The sequence below is a fragment of the Cupressus sempervirens genome, chromosome 2 (assembly GCF_028749045.1).
Source record: "Cupressus sempervirens isolate cs-2001-9-10 chromosome 2, ASM2874904v1, whole genome shotgun sequence".
Classification (NCBI taxonomy): domain Eukaryota; kingdom Viridiplantae; phylum Streptophyta; class Pinopsida; order Cupressales; family Cupressaceae; genus Cupressus; species Cupressus sempervirens.
This window is the reverse complement of record NC_143119.1, coordinates 185,821,897-185,841,132: the sequence shown is the minus strand read 5'-3', so window position 1 is coordinate 185,841,132 and position 19,236 is coordinate 185,821,897. Positions and strand designations below refer to the sequence as shown.

The window sequence follows — 19,236 nt, the reverse complement described above, 5'->3', positions numbered from 1 at the left end:
TCCCTGGCGTCATTGTATACGGTTGGCCACCATAAGCCTGCTAAAAGTATTTTTCGGGCAGTTGTGTCCGGTCCCATGTGTCCTCCTGCCGGTCCTTCGTGCGCTTCCTGCAGTATCCGTGCAATCTCCTCCTTCAGAACACAACGCCTCAGGATCTGATCGGGTCCCATTTTATACAACAATCCATTAATCAGCTGAAATGTTCCACTTCGGATCACCAACTTTCGTTTTTCATTAGGTGGCATAGTATTTGGAAACTGTCCTGTGGACAAGTATTCGCCGATGGTTGTATACCATTCTGGGAGTGCAGCAATCTGAAATAGCTGTGCGTCAGGGAAGTCATCGTTTACACCGTCTGCCGGTTCCCCTGTGCGGAGACGGGATAAATGATCTGCGCTTACATGTTTGCTTCCGGGGCGGACAATGATTTTGAAAGTAAACTCCTGCAACAGAAGTAGCCATCGGCTGATTCGGCCTTGAATGACTGGTTTGTTGATCATATACAATAGGGCCTGATGATCTACATAGAACACAAATGGAGTGGCCAGCAAGTAATGTCGGAATTTCTGTACAGCATAGACCATCCCCAAGGCTTCCCGTTCGGTGGTGCTATAATTTTGTTCAGCTTTTGATAGTAACCGACTGGCGAAATAGATCGGCTGATCCAAGCCATGGCTTCCCGTCTGTGCGAGGGTTGCTCCAATTGCATAGTTCGATGCATCCACATGCACGTGAAACTCCTTCTTCCAATCTGGATATATTAGGATAGGCGCTGTAGCCAGCCGTACTTTAAGTCCTTCAAAGGCTTCATCCTGCTCCTTGTCCCATCGGAATGATGCTGTCTTGCAAGTTAATCTATCCAATGGATATGCTATTTTGGCAAAATTTTTGATGAACCGTCTGTAATACCCGATATGTCCAAGGAAAGATTTTACCTCTGTCACATTGGTGGACGGTTGCATCTCTAATATGACCCGTACTTTGTCCGGATCTGTCTTTAGGCCCTCCTTACAGACGATGTGTCCGAGTAACCTTCCGTGTGGGACCATAAATCGGCACTTTTTCGGATTCAGGGCCAACCGTGCACGACGGCACCTTTCCAAACATTCGCCTAGGGCTGCCAGATGTTTGTCCTCCGTACTGAATACGGACCAGTCATCCAGGAATGCCTCAAAGTTTCCGACGGACATCTTGTTAAAAATGTGTAGTATGATCCGCTGAAATGTAGCAGGCGCATTGCATAGGCCGAACGGCATCCGATTGTAGGCATAGACTCCATCTTCTACGACAAATGTCGTCTTCAGTTTATCCTCTTCTGCGATTGATATTTGATTGTAGCCGGAAAAACCATCCATAAATGAGTAGATCTCATGTCCTGCTACCTCCTCCAGAATGCTATCCGTGAATGGGATCGGGAATGGATCCTTGATGGTGACCGCATTGAGACATCGGAAATCAACACATATGCGTATCTGAATGGAGTCCTTCTTTAGGGAGATCACGATCGGAGAGACCCATTCACTGGTTTGTACCTTGAAAATAATTCCAGCTTCTAACATCCGATTGATTTCTTCCGTAACCTGGGCCGCATAATTTTTGTTCATTCTGTAAGGCCGTTTCCGTACAGGTATTGCTCCGTCGATCAATGGAATGCGGTGCACACATAATTCGGGTGGTACGCCCTTCAGGTCCTTATATGTCCATGCAAAGACATCCTTATATTCTAAAAATATTTTGAAGGCAGCTGCTTTTAGTACGGGGTCCCAATTGTCCCCTACTAATATGGTTCTTGGTTCAGCGTCATCTCCCAAATTCATGGTCTGCAAGGCGACTTCATTATACTTGATGGGTTCTCCTTCCGGGAACTGATGTGCCGGGGTGACATCGAGTGACGCATCTCCTTCCTTTATTTGAGTAAACTCTTTTGGGAAGGCATTGATCTTGTTTTCTTCTATTGTTAGTATATTGCAGGTTGGAAACAATTCATAATCCTCTATCTGCCAATGGTACAGACCATGTACTGAATCCAAATCGTCATCTCCTTCCAATCGTAGGACTCCCTCCTGATCGGGTTCCATACTCTGCCCCCTCTCATCATCTTCTCCTTCGGAATCTGATGATAGAGCTTCTTCTCCAACCATCTGAGTGTGTAGATCGATGACATACTTTCGGCCTTTGCTTTCTAGTGATAAAGTATTTTTCTTCCAATCGTGCTTTGCCTTGGCTTGTATCAGCCACCCCCGGCCCAGAATGGCATCATATCCCCTCCGCTTCAGTGGGATCACGACAAAGTCCAACAGGAACGGTTGTGTTCCAATCGTCACTGGTTGTGCTGTCAGGACTCCTAATGGCTTGATTCCATGTTGATCGGCCGTTAGTAGCTGGAATGTAGGCGGCCATAATGTCGGCTGTCCCAACTTTTTCCAAATGTCTTCAGGCAACACATTAACACCGGACCCTCCGTCCACAATTGTTTCCGTCAATACAGTCCCGAGAATGCCCATTTCGACGACTGCTGGGTAGCGTCCGGATGAGAGGGCCAACAACATTGGATCTTCTGCACTTGCGCCACTTTCCTTCTCCTTTCTGTGTACTGTACTTGCTCCACTTTCTTGCTTCCTTCCATGTTCTCCTGGTAGTTGAGCAGCGGGAACCATGTTTGTGAGTGCCGAGCGGAGCTGAGGCATAGTGAGCAACAGATCACTTATCCTGACAGGTATCTCGGCTTGCAAAATTTGCCGAACAATGTTCTGTTCTGCGCAGTTGCGGACGGAAGTACTCGGCGTGTCCTTCAGGTGTGTCGTTTCTGCCTGTGTTGCTTTCTGGATTTCTGCCCTTGCTTCCTCCAGTCTCCTCTTTTCTTCTGCTGGGTCAGGATAAAGCTTTGCTTGCTTTCGAGTGATGGCCAGAACTTCTTCCTCCTCTGTTCCTACAGTAATCAGATTTACTCCGGACTTTGGGCACTTGGTATCATCATGATCACCAGGTCCACACCAGCGGCATAGTAACTTCGGTGTATTTGGTGTTGTGCACTCCCGGGCGAAGTGACCCCACAGATTGCATGCCCGGCATTGAACAATTGGCCGACCATTTGCATCGTACTGAATGCGACTCCTTCCTCCATTGTTGCTGTTGCCAGCATTGTTGTTAGTGCTGTTGTTGTTTGGACCGCGCCGGTTGTTTCTATATCCGCCTGATGTGGCACCTTCCGTACTGGTGTTCCCATTCCCTCCGGACGGAGAGGCCTCCTGTGTCAGGAACACCTGCTGTGGTGTTCTTGTTTTCAAATTGAAAGGGCAGTCCTTTATTGAGTGTCCCATAATCTGGCAGATCTCGCAAAATTGCTCTTTTGGGCAAGATCCCTTCGTATGGCCTTCTTTCTTACATTCCGTACACCATAAGTCATTACCCTTAGGTGCCTTGTTCATGTTCTTGAATTCCTTCATCATCCGAAGCATGTCTTTCTGAAGGGCACGAACCTTCTTGTTGCTTCCTTCGTCATCGCTGCTATCATTTCCGGAGGATGCATCGTCATCTGAATCGGACGAGCTGGTCTTCTTCTGCTTCTTTGTCTTCTGATGACTTTCGAGGTTCATTGCTCGGTTGTAAGCTTCATTGTATGTGGATGGCGGCACGATCTTCATCTTTTTCCGCAGCTTCGGGTGAAGGCCTTCAATGAACCATCGTTTCTGTAACCCGTCAGCTGGTTTATTCTCCATCTTACTGATTAAGTCCTTCAACCTCCTGGCAAAGACCCGTACAGTTTCATTCTTCTTTTGCTTGGTATTGAATATCTCTGCGACAATTTCGTTGTCATCCCGCAAAAGTTGAAATTCTGCGATGAACTCCTTCTTAATGTTATCCCAACTATTCAATTTCTGTGGATCGGCATCAGTAAACCAATCAATAGCAACACCGCGTAGGGTTGCGGGAAATTGTCGGATCCATTCGTTTGTATCTGTTATGCCATTCGCCCTCCAGATCGTTTCACAGGTTTTACAATGTCGAATGGGATCAGCTGCTTCATCCCCATCAAATTTAGGCAATTTTTCCTTCGGACCTGCCATTATTACTGTATGTCGAGGGTTTTGTTGTGTACCTGCGCTGTTTTGCACTCCCGCGCTGTTTTGAGCACCCGCGTTGTTGTGAACACCCGCGCTGTTCTGGACACCCGCGCGGTTTTGCACACCCGCGCTGTTTTCTGCGTCCGCGCTGTTTTCTGCTTCCGCGCTGTTTTCAACACCCGCGCTGTTTTCTGCTTCCGCGCTATTTTCAACACCCGCGCTGTTTTCTGCTTCCGCGCTGTTTGGTGAAGAAGAGGGTTTGTCAACCGTAGCTGTCCGTTCCGGAAGTATATCTCGGACGAAGAGGTCACTCCACGCTCGTGCTCCTTCTGCACTCCGAGCCGTGTGAGTCGATCTGCTTCCGTCAGGATTCTCTTCCCGTGGCGTATGCAGGTTCAAAAACTCCTCCCTCGCTTCTTCCACCAAATCAAGCCGTTGTCGAGTCTCTTTCAACAATCCTTCCGCACTTTTGCTTCTGTCGGAAATCTTCTGAAACCTCCTTCGACGCTCTATCTGCTGAGCCAAAATTAAATTTTCCTGCGCAACGCGTATGTCATCTTTTTCCTTTAGCCTACTCTTGTCTTTGTTCAACTGATTCGGCATTTAATTCATCTCCGCCTGCCTGCGTGCCAGATCCATCGGGCAACGGCGCCAAATGTTTTCCGTATGGATTAATTAAGCAACGCACACTGAAAACCGATACGAACACCGAACAACAAATAGCAGAACTTCTATTATTATTCGCATAAGCCAACAGTACATTATGCTTTTCTCATATGATATGATAATGATAAGATGCTTACAATGCTTCCCGAAGGAGTTATAAATACTTTCCGACGAACCTTCCCGAAGGTACCCGAAGGTATCCGTCGACTAAGTACATTATACCCGTTACAAACTATTCACCGTCGGCTACATAACAAGAACTTTCCCGAAGGAACCCGTCGGCCGATACAAAGAACTTTCCTGAAGGAACCCGTCGGCCGATACAAAGAACTTTCCCGAAGGAACCCGTCGGCCGATACACAATTTCTACTGACGACACCATCCAGATGAATTGCTGCATACTTAATAGCTTCTTCCTCAAGCATAGGGTTCAATTGAAAGTATGTGTCAAGCTTTTGAACCCAAGCTCTTGCTGCAGACTTCCCCGAGCCATCATAATATGGTAACTGAAGTTTCCCTACTTTCTTCCGTAGCTCATAGCTCTGGTTCCTGTCATGTCCATGTGGCATATGTTTCATCCGCACATCGATACACTCCCGAAAGGTAATTGCAGCAGTAAAATCTAGACCTCCGGCTTCCCAATCTCTCCTCAACTGGTCCTGTATATCAGTGATCTGGGGCTCTAGTACGGGCTGCTTTGGGGCTCTAGGAGGAAATGTGGGAATCATGGGCCTTGAACTCGCTGTCCTAGCTTGCTGGGGTGCATGACTGAAATTGTTCCCAACTTGTTCACCTCCATTGTGTGTCCCATCCTGATTATTCCCATTCTGATTGTTACCATTTTGATTATTACCATTCTGATTATTTCCTCCACCCATGTTAGCATTCAACCCCATTTGACGAGCCATCATCTGCATCATAAGCTCCATTCTCTGATTTTGTTCTTGTGCCCTCTGTTCTGCTAATCGCTGTCCCTGTGCCAAGGTCTCTAATAATTGTAAGAATCTTTCCTCTCCAGGATTCCGAACATTCCTGTCTCCCATATTGCCAATAACCTGTTCACCTGTATCAATATGATCCTCTAGATTTCCCTGTTCCTCTTGTCCTATGTTTAGACGGGCCTTGGTTCTTCTTAAATTATAGTGATGAGTTAAAGGTTGAACACTCCAATTTGTCATATCACCACCTGTTCATTGTGTTTGTACCCACTAGGATGGCAGGATAAACAAGCTTTGATACCACTGTAATAGCCTGCCTTGTTCTGCTATTTTAATGTCTATTTCTTCGACTGGAATTTGGTCAAATGATTGGCTTGCAACTAATTTTTTTTTAATAGAATCAGCTTGATGTTGATTAAGGGTTTCTCAAGATTGTTTGTGATTCATATAAGATGCAGATAGGAGGCAACCATAAAACCATATGCAGCTAATAACAATGACCATTTATTTATTTCTTATTTCCAGATTATCAGAAAGTTACAACTACCATAACAATCATATCTTCTCATTAAACTCAAAACATTATATCAATTATAGAGTTCAATGGTGGTCCATACCAATTGTAGCTACAACCGATTAAGGTTAAGGTTATTGGTATAGAAAGTAGATGTGCTGAAATAAAGAAAGCAATTAAGGACTTACCTTGAACATGAGTAGGAATAATGGATCTGATTTTCAGATGTCTACGCAACTCTAATCAATGGGAAAATTTCGTTTTGAACGTGAAATAATGAGATCTTCGAAATTGAGAAATTCTTTGGCCGTCTTGCAAAGTCTACTTAAGGTAGCATGGTCGACTTGAGTAGGGCCACAGTGCATCCCTGCTCAACAATGTTTGATTGCGAAACAACTTCTAAACCTTGGAATTTCTACAAAAAGGGTACCCGAATTTGAACTTTGTTTTTCCTTCCGAGATCTGCAACCTGCAAGAAAAAATGTTTTTGTTTGTTGATGGGGAGGGTTTGCCTTGGTCAAACCCCGGTTTAGGAAATTTTTTTTTGAAATTGAAATAATTGAAATGTTGGAAATGTAAAGTAAATGCATCAACTCACCTTACAATAGTAGGATTTTTCAAATTGAATGCAATGAGATCAATATATCATTGAATGGATTAAGTAAAAGGATGATTATAGAAGAGATGGTGAAGCCTCTAAATGAACTCTTTGAATCTCCTTGAAAGTAAGGGGTCTCCTCTCCAATAGCTTATAAAAGGATCTCCTTTAATGTATTTGAAGATGGCTTGAATTCTTTGAATGCTTGAATGATTGAGTGTGGATGTTGGATACTTGTGGATCGCTTGTGCACATAAGTGATGGATGCAAAATGAGATAGATGGATGGGTTTATATAGAACTCGAAATAAGCTTTCTCTTATCGGTTGTCCGGGTATTAAAATTAAGACCTCGGATGAACCCTGAAATAGGGCCCAAGAAGGGTACTCAAATTGAGAGCCAAGTAGGGACACATTGCATCGTTGATTGGTTATGCAGGGACATACTACATCCCTAATTGAGCAGGGACACACTATGCCCCTGCTAATGAGGTCCAGAAATTGCTCGGAATCTATTGAGGTCCCAAAACAGGCCCTGGTTTCTAGAAGTTAGGTGCAAATTCTAAGAAGACTCAGTTTCAGTGTGGAAAAGAGATTCAAACTGGTAAGAAAGAGGAAAGGGAGGACCCAAATGAGTAGATACTACCTTGAGCTTTGTGTCGTAAAATAGGAATACCAAGGAGGATCATTAAATCCTACCTCAATTCCATCTAGGAGGAGTAAAGAGGGATGAGAAGGAAGGGGAGAAATGCAGATTAATAGCCTCTCACTAAGTGATGTCACAAATCCAAGGAGACCAACATAAGGATAAATTTACGAACATTGGCACATGTATAACATAACATGTAACAACATATAGAAAATTGCAAATAAAAATAGAAGAATGATGTGACAGTTTAATTCCTTTATCGCCTTGAGCAACAGATCAACAAGGGTTGTTTAAAGAGATCTAAACAAACATATAACAAACACAATACAAGGGAAGCACATGATATAAGCAAACACACAAAAGGTACTATCCTAGATCAATCACTCAAGTGCATTGCCCGCCTCCCGAATCTTGGTGTGTAATATTTAGGGAAGGTGGATAACTTGCAAGAGGAGCAACATCCAACACATCAGTAACAATAGCTACATGTGAACAAGGACCCCCTTGAAAGTTGCTATACTCAAGACTAGATTTAAGTGAAAGCTGTTTAGAAAGCATGTTAGGCAAATCAACATCAAGATCAATAGTATCATATTTATCATTATTAGTATCAACAAGATCATCGATTATATTTTCTTCATCAAGATTAATAGCAATAGGATCCAAAATACGAATATCATGTCCATCTATCTTATCATTATTATTAACTTCCTCTGCAAACATAGGCTCATCAAGGGAAGGAGAAGAATAATGAGAAGCATGCAATCGGGCTTTAGCTCTAGCTTGACACTTCTTTCAACGATCATGAGCATGACGATTATGTTTAGTCTACCTAGAAAGTGGTTGAGAGGAAGAATGATCAACTTCCATTGGTTCCTTTCCATCTTTAGACAAGAGAGTAGAAGGAAAAACCTCAGCTTGAGAAATAAGAGGAACCACAGTAGAGGGAGCATTGGAACTAGGAGGTGGTTTCTCGTTAGAAATTGAAAAATTTGAAGAAATATGTGTAGAAGGCATAGGCAAAAGACCTCAAGTAAGATCCTTAGGCATACTCAATTCTGCAATCTTTCAACACTTATGAGCTTGATATGATTGAAAAATATAGTCAGGACGAGTAGGAGGTGTAGTAGGAATATAAGGCCAAAAGAAGTCAAAGACAACACAATGCCTAGGCTTAGAAGGATGATATAGGCTGATTGATCATCTTAATCTTACCATCACGAGGGAATTTGACACACTGATGAATAGGAGAAGCAATGGCTTTCATGGAATGTAACGTCCCCTTCTCCACGCTAGGCCTTACTAGTGCCTTGTTGGTCTATCTTTCCATTTGGATAGGCTAACGACATTAATCTTGAGGATGCCAATCAACCATAGGAGTTAATTTGGTTTTGTTGGGGAAATATTTGAGGAGCTTTTCTATAGTTAAGTCACTTTATTTTATAAAGTGGATTTATAAAGTTACTCTATGACTTAAAGTCATTTTATAACAAAAGTTACTTAAGTGACTAAAAGACGAAAATGACTTTTATCCCACATTGCCTAATTGTTTGTACTTCCCCTCGTATCGAGGTTATAAAAGCAACGAGCTTCCCTGGGATTGACACTATGAAATATACCATTATATTGAAAGATAATCTTGGTTGCTTAAATCTGACAAGTTTTCTTAAGGATGAAACCCCTTAAGAAGAATTGAGAAACTAGGCATAGCCCCAACATCTCACCTTACCATATTCAGGCCCATAATTAGTGGCAGCATACTTGAATCAACATGAATCATTCTTAAGGACACAATAGATAAGGAAGGTATTACAATTAATTGAAGGGAAGGTTTTGCGAATATGAAGTTCATGAGTATTGAGCATGGGAATCAATAGATTGGGTGGCAGCTTTAAGACATCACCCTGGAGAATAGTAGGTTGTAGGCACACGGGACAGAGGTAATATACCGATTTCATCTGAAGTCTGAAGTATTGCTTTCATTTGGATTCAATAGAATAGAGGATCGACCCTCTGTCTAGATTCCGACTGAATAGTAGGGACACCCATGTTAGGGTTGGCGATTACAACCCGTGGCCCTTATCCAGTGGTAGATAACTCCACTGTAGTCCCACATTGATTTGACTGTAGGATAGGGGAATGTATGAGTAACATGCTCGGGTGGTGATAGAGTGCGGGTTACTAGAACCAGGGCGGAGAGCATTCTGAGGCCCGTGGCTATACAGCCACGAAAATGCACTTCTTTTACATTGCTTTTTGTAACTTTTCAAAAAAAAATTCTAAGTCCTCTCCTTCGTAAGAAAGTGCATTTTCATGGCTGTATAGACGTTGCCCATTATGAGCACACGCTACGGATTGGAGCAGATAGGAGCAAACATGGATGTTTCCCTTATCATGGCACACCGCATCACTGAAAATGGGATCTAGTACACTAATTTTCAAGTCTCTTCTATCACATCCTTTCTTGCATGTAAGGTGTCTTTTTAAGGGAGTTGGGAGTTGCTTCATTTAATTCTGTTGCTGAATGAATAACACATTTCTAATCTGTTACTTCTTCATTTCAATTAGAATTTTGTGTTACCAGTTGTAATAGAATTTAAATATCAATGCAAGGATAATGTTCTTCTTGGGTCAAAAAGTTTCTTTAGAGACAATGAATCAATTTATTTGAGCATTCACACATGAGACTTTGATAAGAGTCCTAGTAAGGATTTTACATGAAGTCAATCAAGGTAAGCTAGGCTTTACTTGGAATTGAGAGTAGGAATGACAACGAAGGTAGTATTTACCACTTTACCACAAAGTTCAACAAACAAGGTAATGGAACCATGAGGTGGATACAAAAAAACATTACAAGTTTGAATGCAAGTGTCAGTTGAATCATAGAAGTCACGGTGCAATTGCTTACGAAAAAGAGATGTAAAAACTTAAAAAGAAATCAACAAGAGATGTATTTAACAAAAAATGACGAGATGTATTTATCAAGATAATGTAATCTACTCAAAATCAAAAGAGGAAATGTTTTCACGTCTGGTTCACAAAAAATGTGCAAGGTGAAATGTTAAGCAATCATAAAAAGAGTCAACTACTCCATATTCAAATTAACCTTGTACCTCAAAGGGAAGTTAAGGAGATTGATACTCTTAGTTCCATCTCTAAGGTAATTAGATCTAGGAAGATTTGTACAATCCAAATGATGAAGGAGCACTAATGCAAATGGATATCTAATGATTATAGAATTAGAGAAAGAATGCAAAACCCTTAAAACCCTAATGTAGCAAGAACTATGGACTGCAATTGGATTATTGATATAGAAAGTAGATGTGCTGAATTAAAGAAAGCAATTAATGACTTACCTTGAATGTGAGGAGGAATATTGGATCTGATTTTTGATGTTTGCACTACTCCAATCAGCGGGCAAATCTGGTTCTAAATCGTCATTAAATTGAAGTGCTTCCAATTTAAGATGGTACAGTTTTGTACATGGGCATTATTCATTCTTGCTGTCTATGTTTGTGTTTATAATTTATTTCCTTATTGTTTAAAAAAAAACTAGTAAGTCTTTCTCTATATAGAAGGTTGTACCATTTAATATGTCGCTAGTATTAACTTTCATTGAAACAAAAAGTCCCTTACTAAATCTTCAGCAGTAATTAATTTTTTGCATTTGGAAAGCAATAATGACTAAATCTAGGTCAACAATGTATGACTTAATTGACCTCTTTGTGGTGAAAATTTTTCTTGGATCAAAACTATGCTCTAAACCACTCATTGATATAAAAAGAATATAATAATAGAATGAATACAATATACAGTGTCAAAGCGTAAAAACAAGATGATATTGTAGATGAAAAATTGTTTTATATACACAAGCAAGGGGATGTGAATATAAAGATGCATTGTCTTAAAGATATCCCTTGCTAGCTAACTAGGGTTATAATCACAGGATTCGTCAAATGTCATCCATGAGATTCAAATTTCAGCGAATTTTTACTCTTTTCGAACTTCATCCGAATTTTATGATATTTAATATCATATTCTTTTATTTTAAACTAATATTGAGCTATTTAGTTAAACTATTTAGCAATGTTAAAACTATTTTGACAATTTTGTGGATATATTACAAATATTTAAAAATACATAAATATTTATAACTAAAATTTAATGTCAAATTTTATTCCAAATTCTTACCCTTGCGTAATTTCATTCGAATTTTATGATCGAGAAACTCGAATTCGAACCTTGTGACTTAGGTTATAACAGATCTTGAATGTTATAACTACATGATAGTTGTTTATCTAACGATCCCTTGTTACCAGTTATATGTACCCTTGGGGAATGTGACTTTGGTGAAATCACAATTCTTTTTAATTACAGCTTGAAGATGATCCTTTATTTTTTTCCTTTCCCCACCTGTTTATGAAATTGAAGTTTCATATTTGGTAAACCAGTTTTCTTCTTTTTATTAATTGATATCATTCATGACTTTATAATGCGTATTGGTATAGATTATAGAACATTGCTGGTTTTCTGGTATGATAAAGTTTTATGTTTAAATTATAGTAACATGTTGTCATCTTTTAATGGTCATTTCAGACAACGAGAACGGAAGGAATCAATGACTATTTTGCTATGTGGTACAAGTGGATGTGGCAAGTCAACTTTATCTTCTTTATTGGTATTTTCATAATTCTTATGATATGGTTTTAATAAAAGATATATTTCCTAGTTTGGTATAATCAAAAAGAGATGAATTTCATTTGGCTAACATAAGATCAATCATGTTGGATACAGTTGTGTCCAAAATTGGAAAAAGCATTATGAAATGTTTTGCACACACATTTTTGCTAGTGTCTAAAACAATAAGGGAAATTAGTTTTTAAGTTAATCATTAAATTGGGGTTATCCACTGTTGAGATATGTTAACTTTGGTCAGATACAAGAATAATTGATAATGGCAACTGTATACATATGTGCATGTATGTTTGTATATCAGTTCACCATGTGAACTGATATTCGTGCACACATACACATATATAGTTCTTGTGATTATCTTGCCATTGAAATCTTACAAGTGATTATACTTGTATTTAACTGAAACTATTCATAACAAACTAAGCATGCAGAAATCTGTACTTTCAGATTAAATTATTGCTTGGTGATCGAGCAATTTTCTCTTGTACAAATCGATCAAGTATTCGATCGACTTCATGATCCATCATATGCAGATCAGAAGTCATTAAATGAATTTGTCTATTAACTAAACATGTCCGATAAGCAGTGGGTCTTTTGGAGAAATTCATTAATGCCTTCATGTCTCTTTATAATGAGACATGTCTTGAAGAAACATGACTGCTCTTGGTGTGCCCCTTGAAATGATTATATGTATGAATCGAATCCAAGAGGTATGCATCGAAATCAATTAATGCATATTCTTGTACAGATCAGCATCTTCAGATTGCAAGCAACATATATATATATATATATATATATATATATATATCTTTTCAGACTTGACATACAATCTTCAACATTGTTGTAATTCAGATCCACCCTAATCTGATTATCATCTGCAAGCAAACTAAATATTAGTATCCCTCGAATCTGATAATTGTCACTACTTTACCAGTCCGATCATAAGTTTGATTAACATTGACATCCACTAACAAACATTCCATATTTGAGTGGGTCATTGTCCGCAATGTACAATGTAATAGGGAACATTTGTTAAAACAAAGAAAAATATTCATCTATCAATATCGATTTTCATTCCCTAGATATATGTGCATGTGCTTGCATGTGCTTGAGCATGTATGTGTATATGTAACTTTGTGAATGTGAGCATACATGTGAACCTTATGTTTGTGTGCATTTAGGCGGGGATATATTTGTGGTTGTGAGGGTGCATAGGTGTGCATTGGTGTCTACACATGGATATGCCATTTCTTTTGATTTTTGTATTTTAGTCAATTTTTGTGCCTATGTGTGAGTGTCTATGTTTGTATGCCTTCACAATTGTAGTTTAAGTTTACACCAGTCTATAGGTATTGAAACGTCAAGCAAATTTTCTATAAAATTAAGGGAAAACAAGTTTTTCTATAAATACTCCTTGTCAATGGAAGCAATGAATTGCTTAAATTGAAATTTATGGATAAAAAATTGTATAAAGTTTGTTTGAAAATTCAACGTTGTTTTTGGTAACTGTTAAATACCCTTCATGTCTAAATTTGAGCACAATAAATAGACATATACATATACATAACATACATACATTGTAATGTTCCCAATTTTAATTAATTTGGGCCCAAGTTATTAATGTTTGTATTTAGGGGTTTCGATTGATTTAGTATATGTCGGACCCATTTTTCTATTTATTTGTTCTGTAGGTGTTGGCCGTCGGCTAATTTTTTGTAAACCCTTGAGATGTTTATCCGAAGGGTATTTAAGCACGGCATGTAAGTGGTAGTTAGTGTGCATTCTGGATTATCTCTTTGTATTGCGAACTCTTGTTTAGGGTTCTCTGTTGTTCGCCATTTCGGAAGTGAAAGATCTTCCCTATTTGGCTTATTGCGGTTTCGGTGAGATTCAACCCTCACCCTATTCCGTTGTTGCATGTAATACTTCGCTCGGATCTGGCAAGTCGGAGCACCATCTTTGTTGCAAGATATCTACTATTTGATATATATATATTCTCTGTGTTTTGGTTACTTAAAATTTGCAGTATTTGTGTATTGGTTCCATGTTGGTTTCATCCCTCTCTATCACCTCAGTAACCCTGTTTATCTCTCCATCAACCTACCTCCCGTGTCCATCCGTACTACCACCCCTCCACACCTTTGGCATCTTACTTCTCACTTACCAACTTCCTCCTAACCATTCGTACGGCCTGTGATTCCCAAGTATACAGCCTATTCTCCATCGTACGGCCTCAATATTCGTACGCCTACCCTCCTCCCTACACCCTATGACTATCTTGTCTGCATTGAACGGCCTCCAACATCGTCCCTACTCCCCTTCAGCATTACTGTACAGCCTCCAACATCGTCCATACTCCCCTCTAGCATTACCATACGGCCTCTAGCAACATCCCTACTCCCCTCTAGCATTACTGAACAACATCCAACATCGTCCCTACTCCCCTCTAGCATTACCATACGACCTCCAACATCGTTCCTACTCCCCTCTAGCATTACCGAATGGCCTCCAATATTGTCCCTACTGTTGGAGTTGATGAAATCCAACTCCGAAGATGCGCAAGATCACTTGCATGCAATAACTTGTCAAAGGGAAGCCAAAGAAGGAAGAGCGTGGAGCAAGGGAAAAACCCTAAACGAACATGAGAGAGAAATAATGCAAAACAATGAAATTTTATTTACAATGAGAATGCGATATGAGTTGTGAAATACAATAAGAGAGCTCAAATATAAAGAGCTCAAAGAATCTCCTAGAACAAGCTAGAAGATGCTAGGAGGTAAGTGTGACAACTAAGCATACATCCACATGAGGTGGAAAGTCCTCGAACAAGGTGAGAGGATAAGTATGACTTAGGAGAGAACAAACTCCCGTATTGTCAACAACTTATAAGTAACTCCTAGACTACAACTAATAAATGAAATGCATTTACCTAAGTAAGTTTAAGTAAATAGAATAAATAATTAATTATTTACTCTATTACCCCCCTTAAGTGCAACTTAGGGAAATGCCTTAAGCTCACAAAACTAAGAAATGCAGAATGGGTCCCGGCAACGAGGCCATGTTAGGTACCCATGTACAAATGCAAAAGATGCAATCTCTGAAAACGGGGAAAGAGAGAAAATCACGTGGGCAAAACCCTCCCCCAAAAAGAGGTAAGAACTTAGTGAAGAACTGAAGAAGCCTCCAACTAGGGGAATGTCCCCTAAAATAGGAACACAGAGTGATCATGAAGAGCATCACTGAAGCATGTAGAAGCCGCAAATTTGCCATTAGAAAGAAAACTGCTGATTTGAAGAACCTCCATGGAAGAAGAAGGCATGAACCGAGTGTGTCTATATGGTAGATGATCCATCTCACCGAAATGTATAGGTAGCCAGCCATTGCAATCCCCTCGTATATAGGATCAACCACTGAATATATAGTTCACACTATCGAACCATTGAACCACGGATGCATTAGAACAACAACATAACCCCCCTTTAATGCAGACGGGGTGAGATGACAGGCAACTGAGAAGGTGGGCCAAAATCTCCTGCAGACGAACCAAGAACGACGAGAGAAGAAGAGGTACAAACATCTATAAAGACACGGTCACAACGACGCTGCATGGGGCTAATGTCGTGGAAGGGACACTCACTTGACAAAGGGAGAAGGCGTAAAACAGCAAACAACTATCCCCCCCATGGTGCTTTATAAAAATAATGCAAGTACAACTGACTCAAAAACAACGTTCATGGACCCGAAATGCAAAAGTGACACTTTATCTCAGTGCGTATACAAAAGTGCTTACAAATGATGTCTACAATGATCAGAACAAAGAAAAAAGCTGTCACAAAAGATAGGACAGCCCAAAACAAAAGAAACCATGCTAGGAAAACGATCCTCGGACCTAAAACACCAAAGATATCTATCATATAGCAAAAATGCCAAAAACATGATAGAAAGAGCATGGGCCAAAATCTAAGGAAAAGGACTACATCTATGAAAAGATGACAAAACTAGCTTTCCAAAAATATAACGTTTTCAAAAAACTGACATGGGATGCAAAAGATATGCAAGTCGGAGTCAAAAACACAATTTCGGACTTCAATTGAAAAAACGAGCAATAAAACTGCATCAAAACCTGAGAATACTTGCACCAATGTCTTCGTCTCGGAACTAGCTTTTTGCTGCTTCTTTCGGAATGGAAAAATACCTCCATATGCTCAAGTTATGGCCAAAAAATTGAAGGTAGGTCCAAAATGACCTTGAAGGAGAGGTGCAAGGAGGTGGATGTGCAGTGTTGATGTCAGCAAATCACTGGCTTAAATTTGATAGCCAGTTAGCCATCGCAGAAAAAAGAGGCCACGTGGCAATCCACGTGGCAGGAAGGATGATGTGGTAGGTGACGTGGCAGTGGCCAAGTGGCAATGTGCCACGTGGTGCCAAGTGGCAGCAACTGCTGACTGGGCGCACAACCTCCACACGGGTGCTGAGCTGTCTGCAGGAAACACTTGTCAACACGCGAGCGGATGCAACAGAGGGCAATGTTGACATCTCCACAGGCGGGGAGGAGCGGAGATCCACTAGCGGAGTGGAGCTACTGGGAGGCACAGTTTGGAGGAGGTGCTCGGGTGGAGCGCTGGCTGAGGCCGAGCCGCAGCGCTGGAAGGGCGGCGTTGCCAACTGCAGCCACTACGAGCGGCGCGGAGGTGGCCTCGCGGTGGTGCGGCGGCGGCATTGCAAAATTAATATAGATTTTTATTTTTTAGGCACCGAATCGTCCGTACGATTGTACGGAAAGCCTTGCAAGCAAATTTTTTTTGCCTCTCGGAGCTTTGTCTCCAAAATCAACAAATTTTATATGGATCCTAGTTGAAAGGTGCCTTCTGAATCCAATGGTAGCATCCGTTTGGGTCCAATGTGCTCCGAAAATTCGTTGTCCCCTTCATTTGAAGAAAAATGCACAAACAAATTAGGGTTTGTGACTTCAAATCATGGCTTCAAAAATCCTTCAACAAAGCAGCAACAGGAAGGCTCTGATATCATGTTGGAGTTGATGAAATCCAACTCCGAAGATGCCCAGGATCACTTGCATGCAATAACCTGTCAAAGGGAAGCCAAGGAAGGAAAAGCGTGGAGCAAGGGAAAAACCCTAAACAGACATGAGAGAAATAATGCAAAACAATGAAATTGTATTTACAATGAGAATGCGATATGAGTTGTGAAATACAATAAGGGAGCTCGAATATTAAGAGCTCAAGGAATCTCCTAGAACAAGCTAGAAGATGCTAGGAGATAAGTGTGACAACTAAGCATACATCCACATGAGGTGGAAAGTCCTCGAACAAGGTGAGAAGATAAGTATGATTTAGGAGAGAACAAACTCCCGTATTGTCAACAACTTATAACTAACTCCTAGACTACAACTAATAAATGAAATGCATTTACCTAAGTAAGCTTAGGTAAATAGAATAAATAATTAATTATTTACTCTTAACACCTACTCCCCTCCAACATTATCTTACGACCCCAGTTTTAGTATTTGTACTTTGTGTTACATATCCGACAGAAATCAGGAACCATATTCTTGTTTGTCTCACGCACACAGAGGTCAGGAACATTACAGTGGTATCAGAGTTGATGATCTTGCTAGCCTGCTGGGATGATTGAGAAATTTTGGTATTTGGATCACACTATGGCCCCAAACAGCGATGGAGAGTGGTGGTTGAAGGCACTACAAAGGATTGACAAAGAGCTCAGTGAGGGTGTTGATCTTCCATTAGATATATTGGAAGTATTTTTGTGTTAGATGGACCAATTACCTTCAAGATTTATACGGTGAATCCTCTCACTGATTAAGGATGCTTTAAGTCAACCCAGGCTTTTGAGACACCATGACAAGGATAAAAGATTGGCAGTTGCAGCATGTCTCAGGAAAGTCTTGAGAATTTCGGCTCCTAAAACATCGTATGATGATAACACCATGATAGAGATATTACAATTGATAGTTGATAGCTTTCAGAGTCTTGATGACTTCAGTAGTGACCCTTTTGGTAAGAGATCTACAATATTGGAGAATTGTGCAAATGTCAAAGTAATCTTCTCTTAGATCTCGAATTGCAAAATTTGGTCCATGGTATGTTTCATCACTTCTTGGTTACCAACAAGGAAGATCATGATACTAAGATTCCAATTGCTATGGAGAGTCTTATGATTTCGTGCATTGAAGAGATGGATGAGGCATCCCAACACATCACATCTATGTTATGGGCTGTTCGTAATCTAGATTGTTTCCCCTCTATAGTAGCATATAGATTGGTCAGTAATGTTTTCAAGCATTGTGAAGAAAAAGTAATATCTCATTTGCACAATTGGGAAAAAATGGATGACAACAATAAGGGTGATGCTTTACATGAGGAGAATGAAGACATGATCACAGGGCCACTCTAGGAGGATTCGCTAAATCTTTCTACCACACCAACATGGGGAGAACATCAAAAAAATGAAGAGGTTGCTTGCATGGATCTTGTGAAGACATGGACAGATCATGTTGTGCCTGAGGTTGCGCTTGTCACCAATGCACCATCCGTTGAGGAAGCTCTATCAGTTGCCAAAGTTGTGTCCATCATAGAAGCGGTGTCTGTTGCTAAGGTCCATGTCCATCGTTGAGCTTGTGTCCAACACCATCGTGTCCATCACCGATGTCGAGTCCGAGTCCGAGTTCCTGTCCATCGTCAAATTGGTATCCATCATCATCGTTGTGTCTGTCACCGTCATTCCATCACCGATGCCAAGTCTGTGTCTGTCGTCGAGTTGGTGTTTGTCATCGTTGTTGTGTCTGTCATCGTCGTTGTCATCACTGTCATGTCTGTCACTGATGCCAAGTTCGTGTCCAACATCGTCATGTCCATCACTGATTTCGAGTCTGTGTCTGATGTCAAATTCATGTTCGTCATCGTCGTTTCTGTTACCAACACTGAGTCTGTGTCCATCAAATTGGTATTTGTCACCGTCATTGTGTCTGTCACCGTCATGTCCATTATCATCACCGAGTCTGTGTCCGTTGTTGGGTTGGTGTTCGTCACCATTGTTGCGTCTATCATCGTCGTTGCCACCACTGTCATGTCCTTCA

The 19,236-nt window shown here is 40.7% G+C and overlaps 1 protein-coding gene across 2 annotated transcripts in view; it reads left to right on the top strand.

Moving 5' to 3' along the window:
- Nucleotides 1–19,236, top strand: part of LOC149571698 (P-loop NTPase domain-containing protein LPA1 homolog 1-like) — a 262,301-nt gene that overhangs the window by 126,342 nt on the left and 116,723 nt on the right. For both annotated transcript variants that reach the window (XM_089813117.1, XM_089813118.1), the window contains exon 5: nucleotides 12,024–12,105. In XM_089813117.1, coding sequence (XP_089669243.1) covers nucleotides 12,024–12,105 — 82 coding nt within the window. The remainder of the gene's footprint in view (nucleotides 1–12,023; nucleotides 12,106–19,236) is intronic.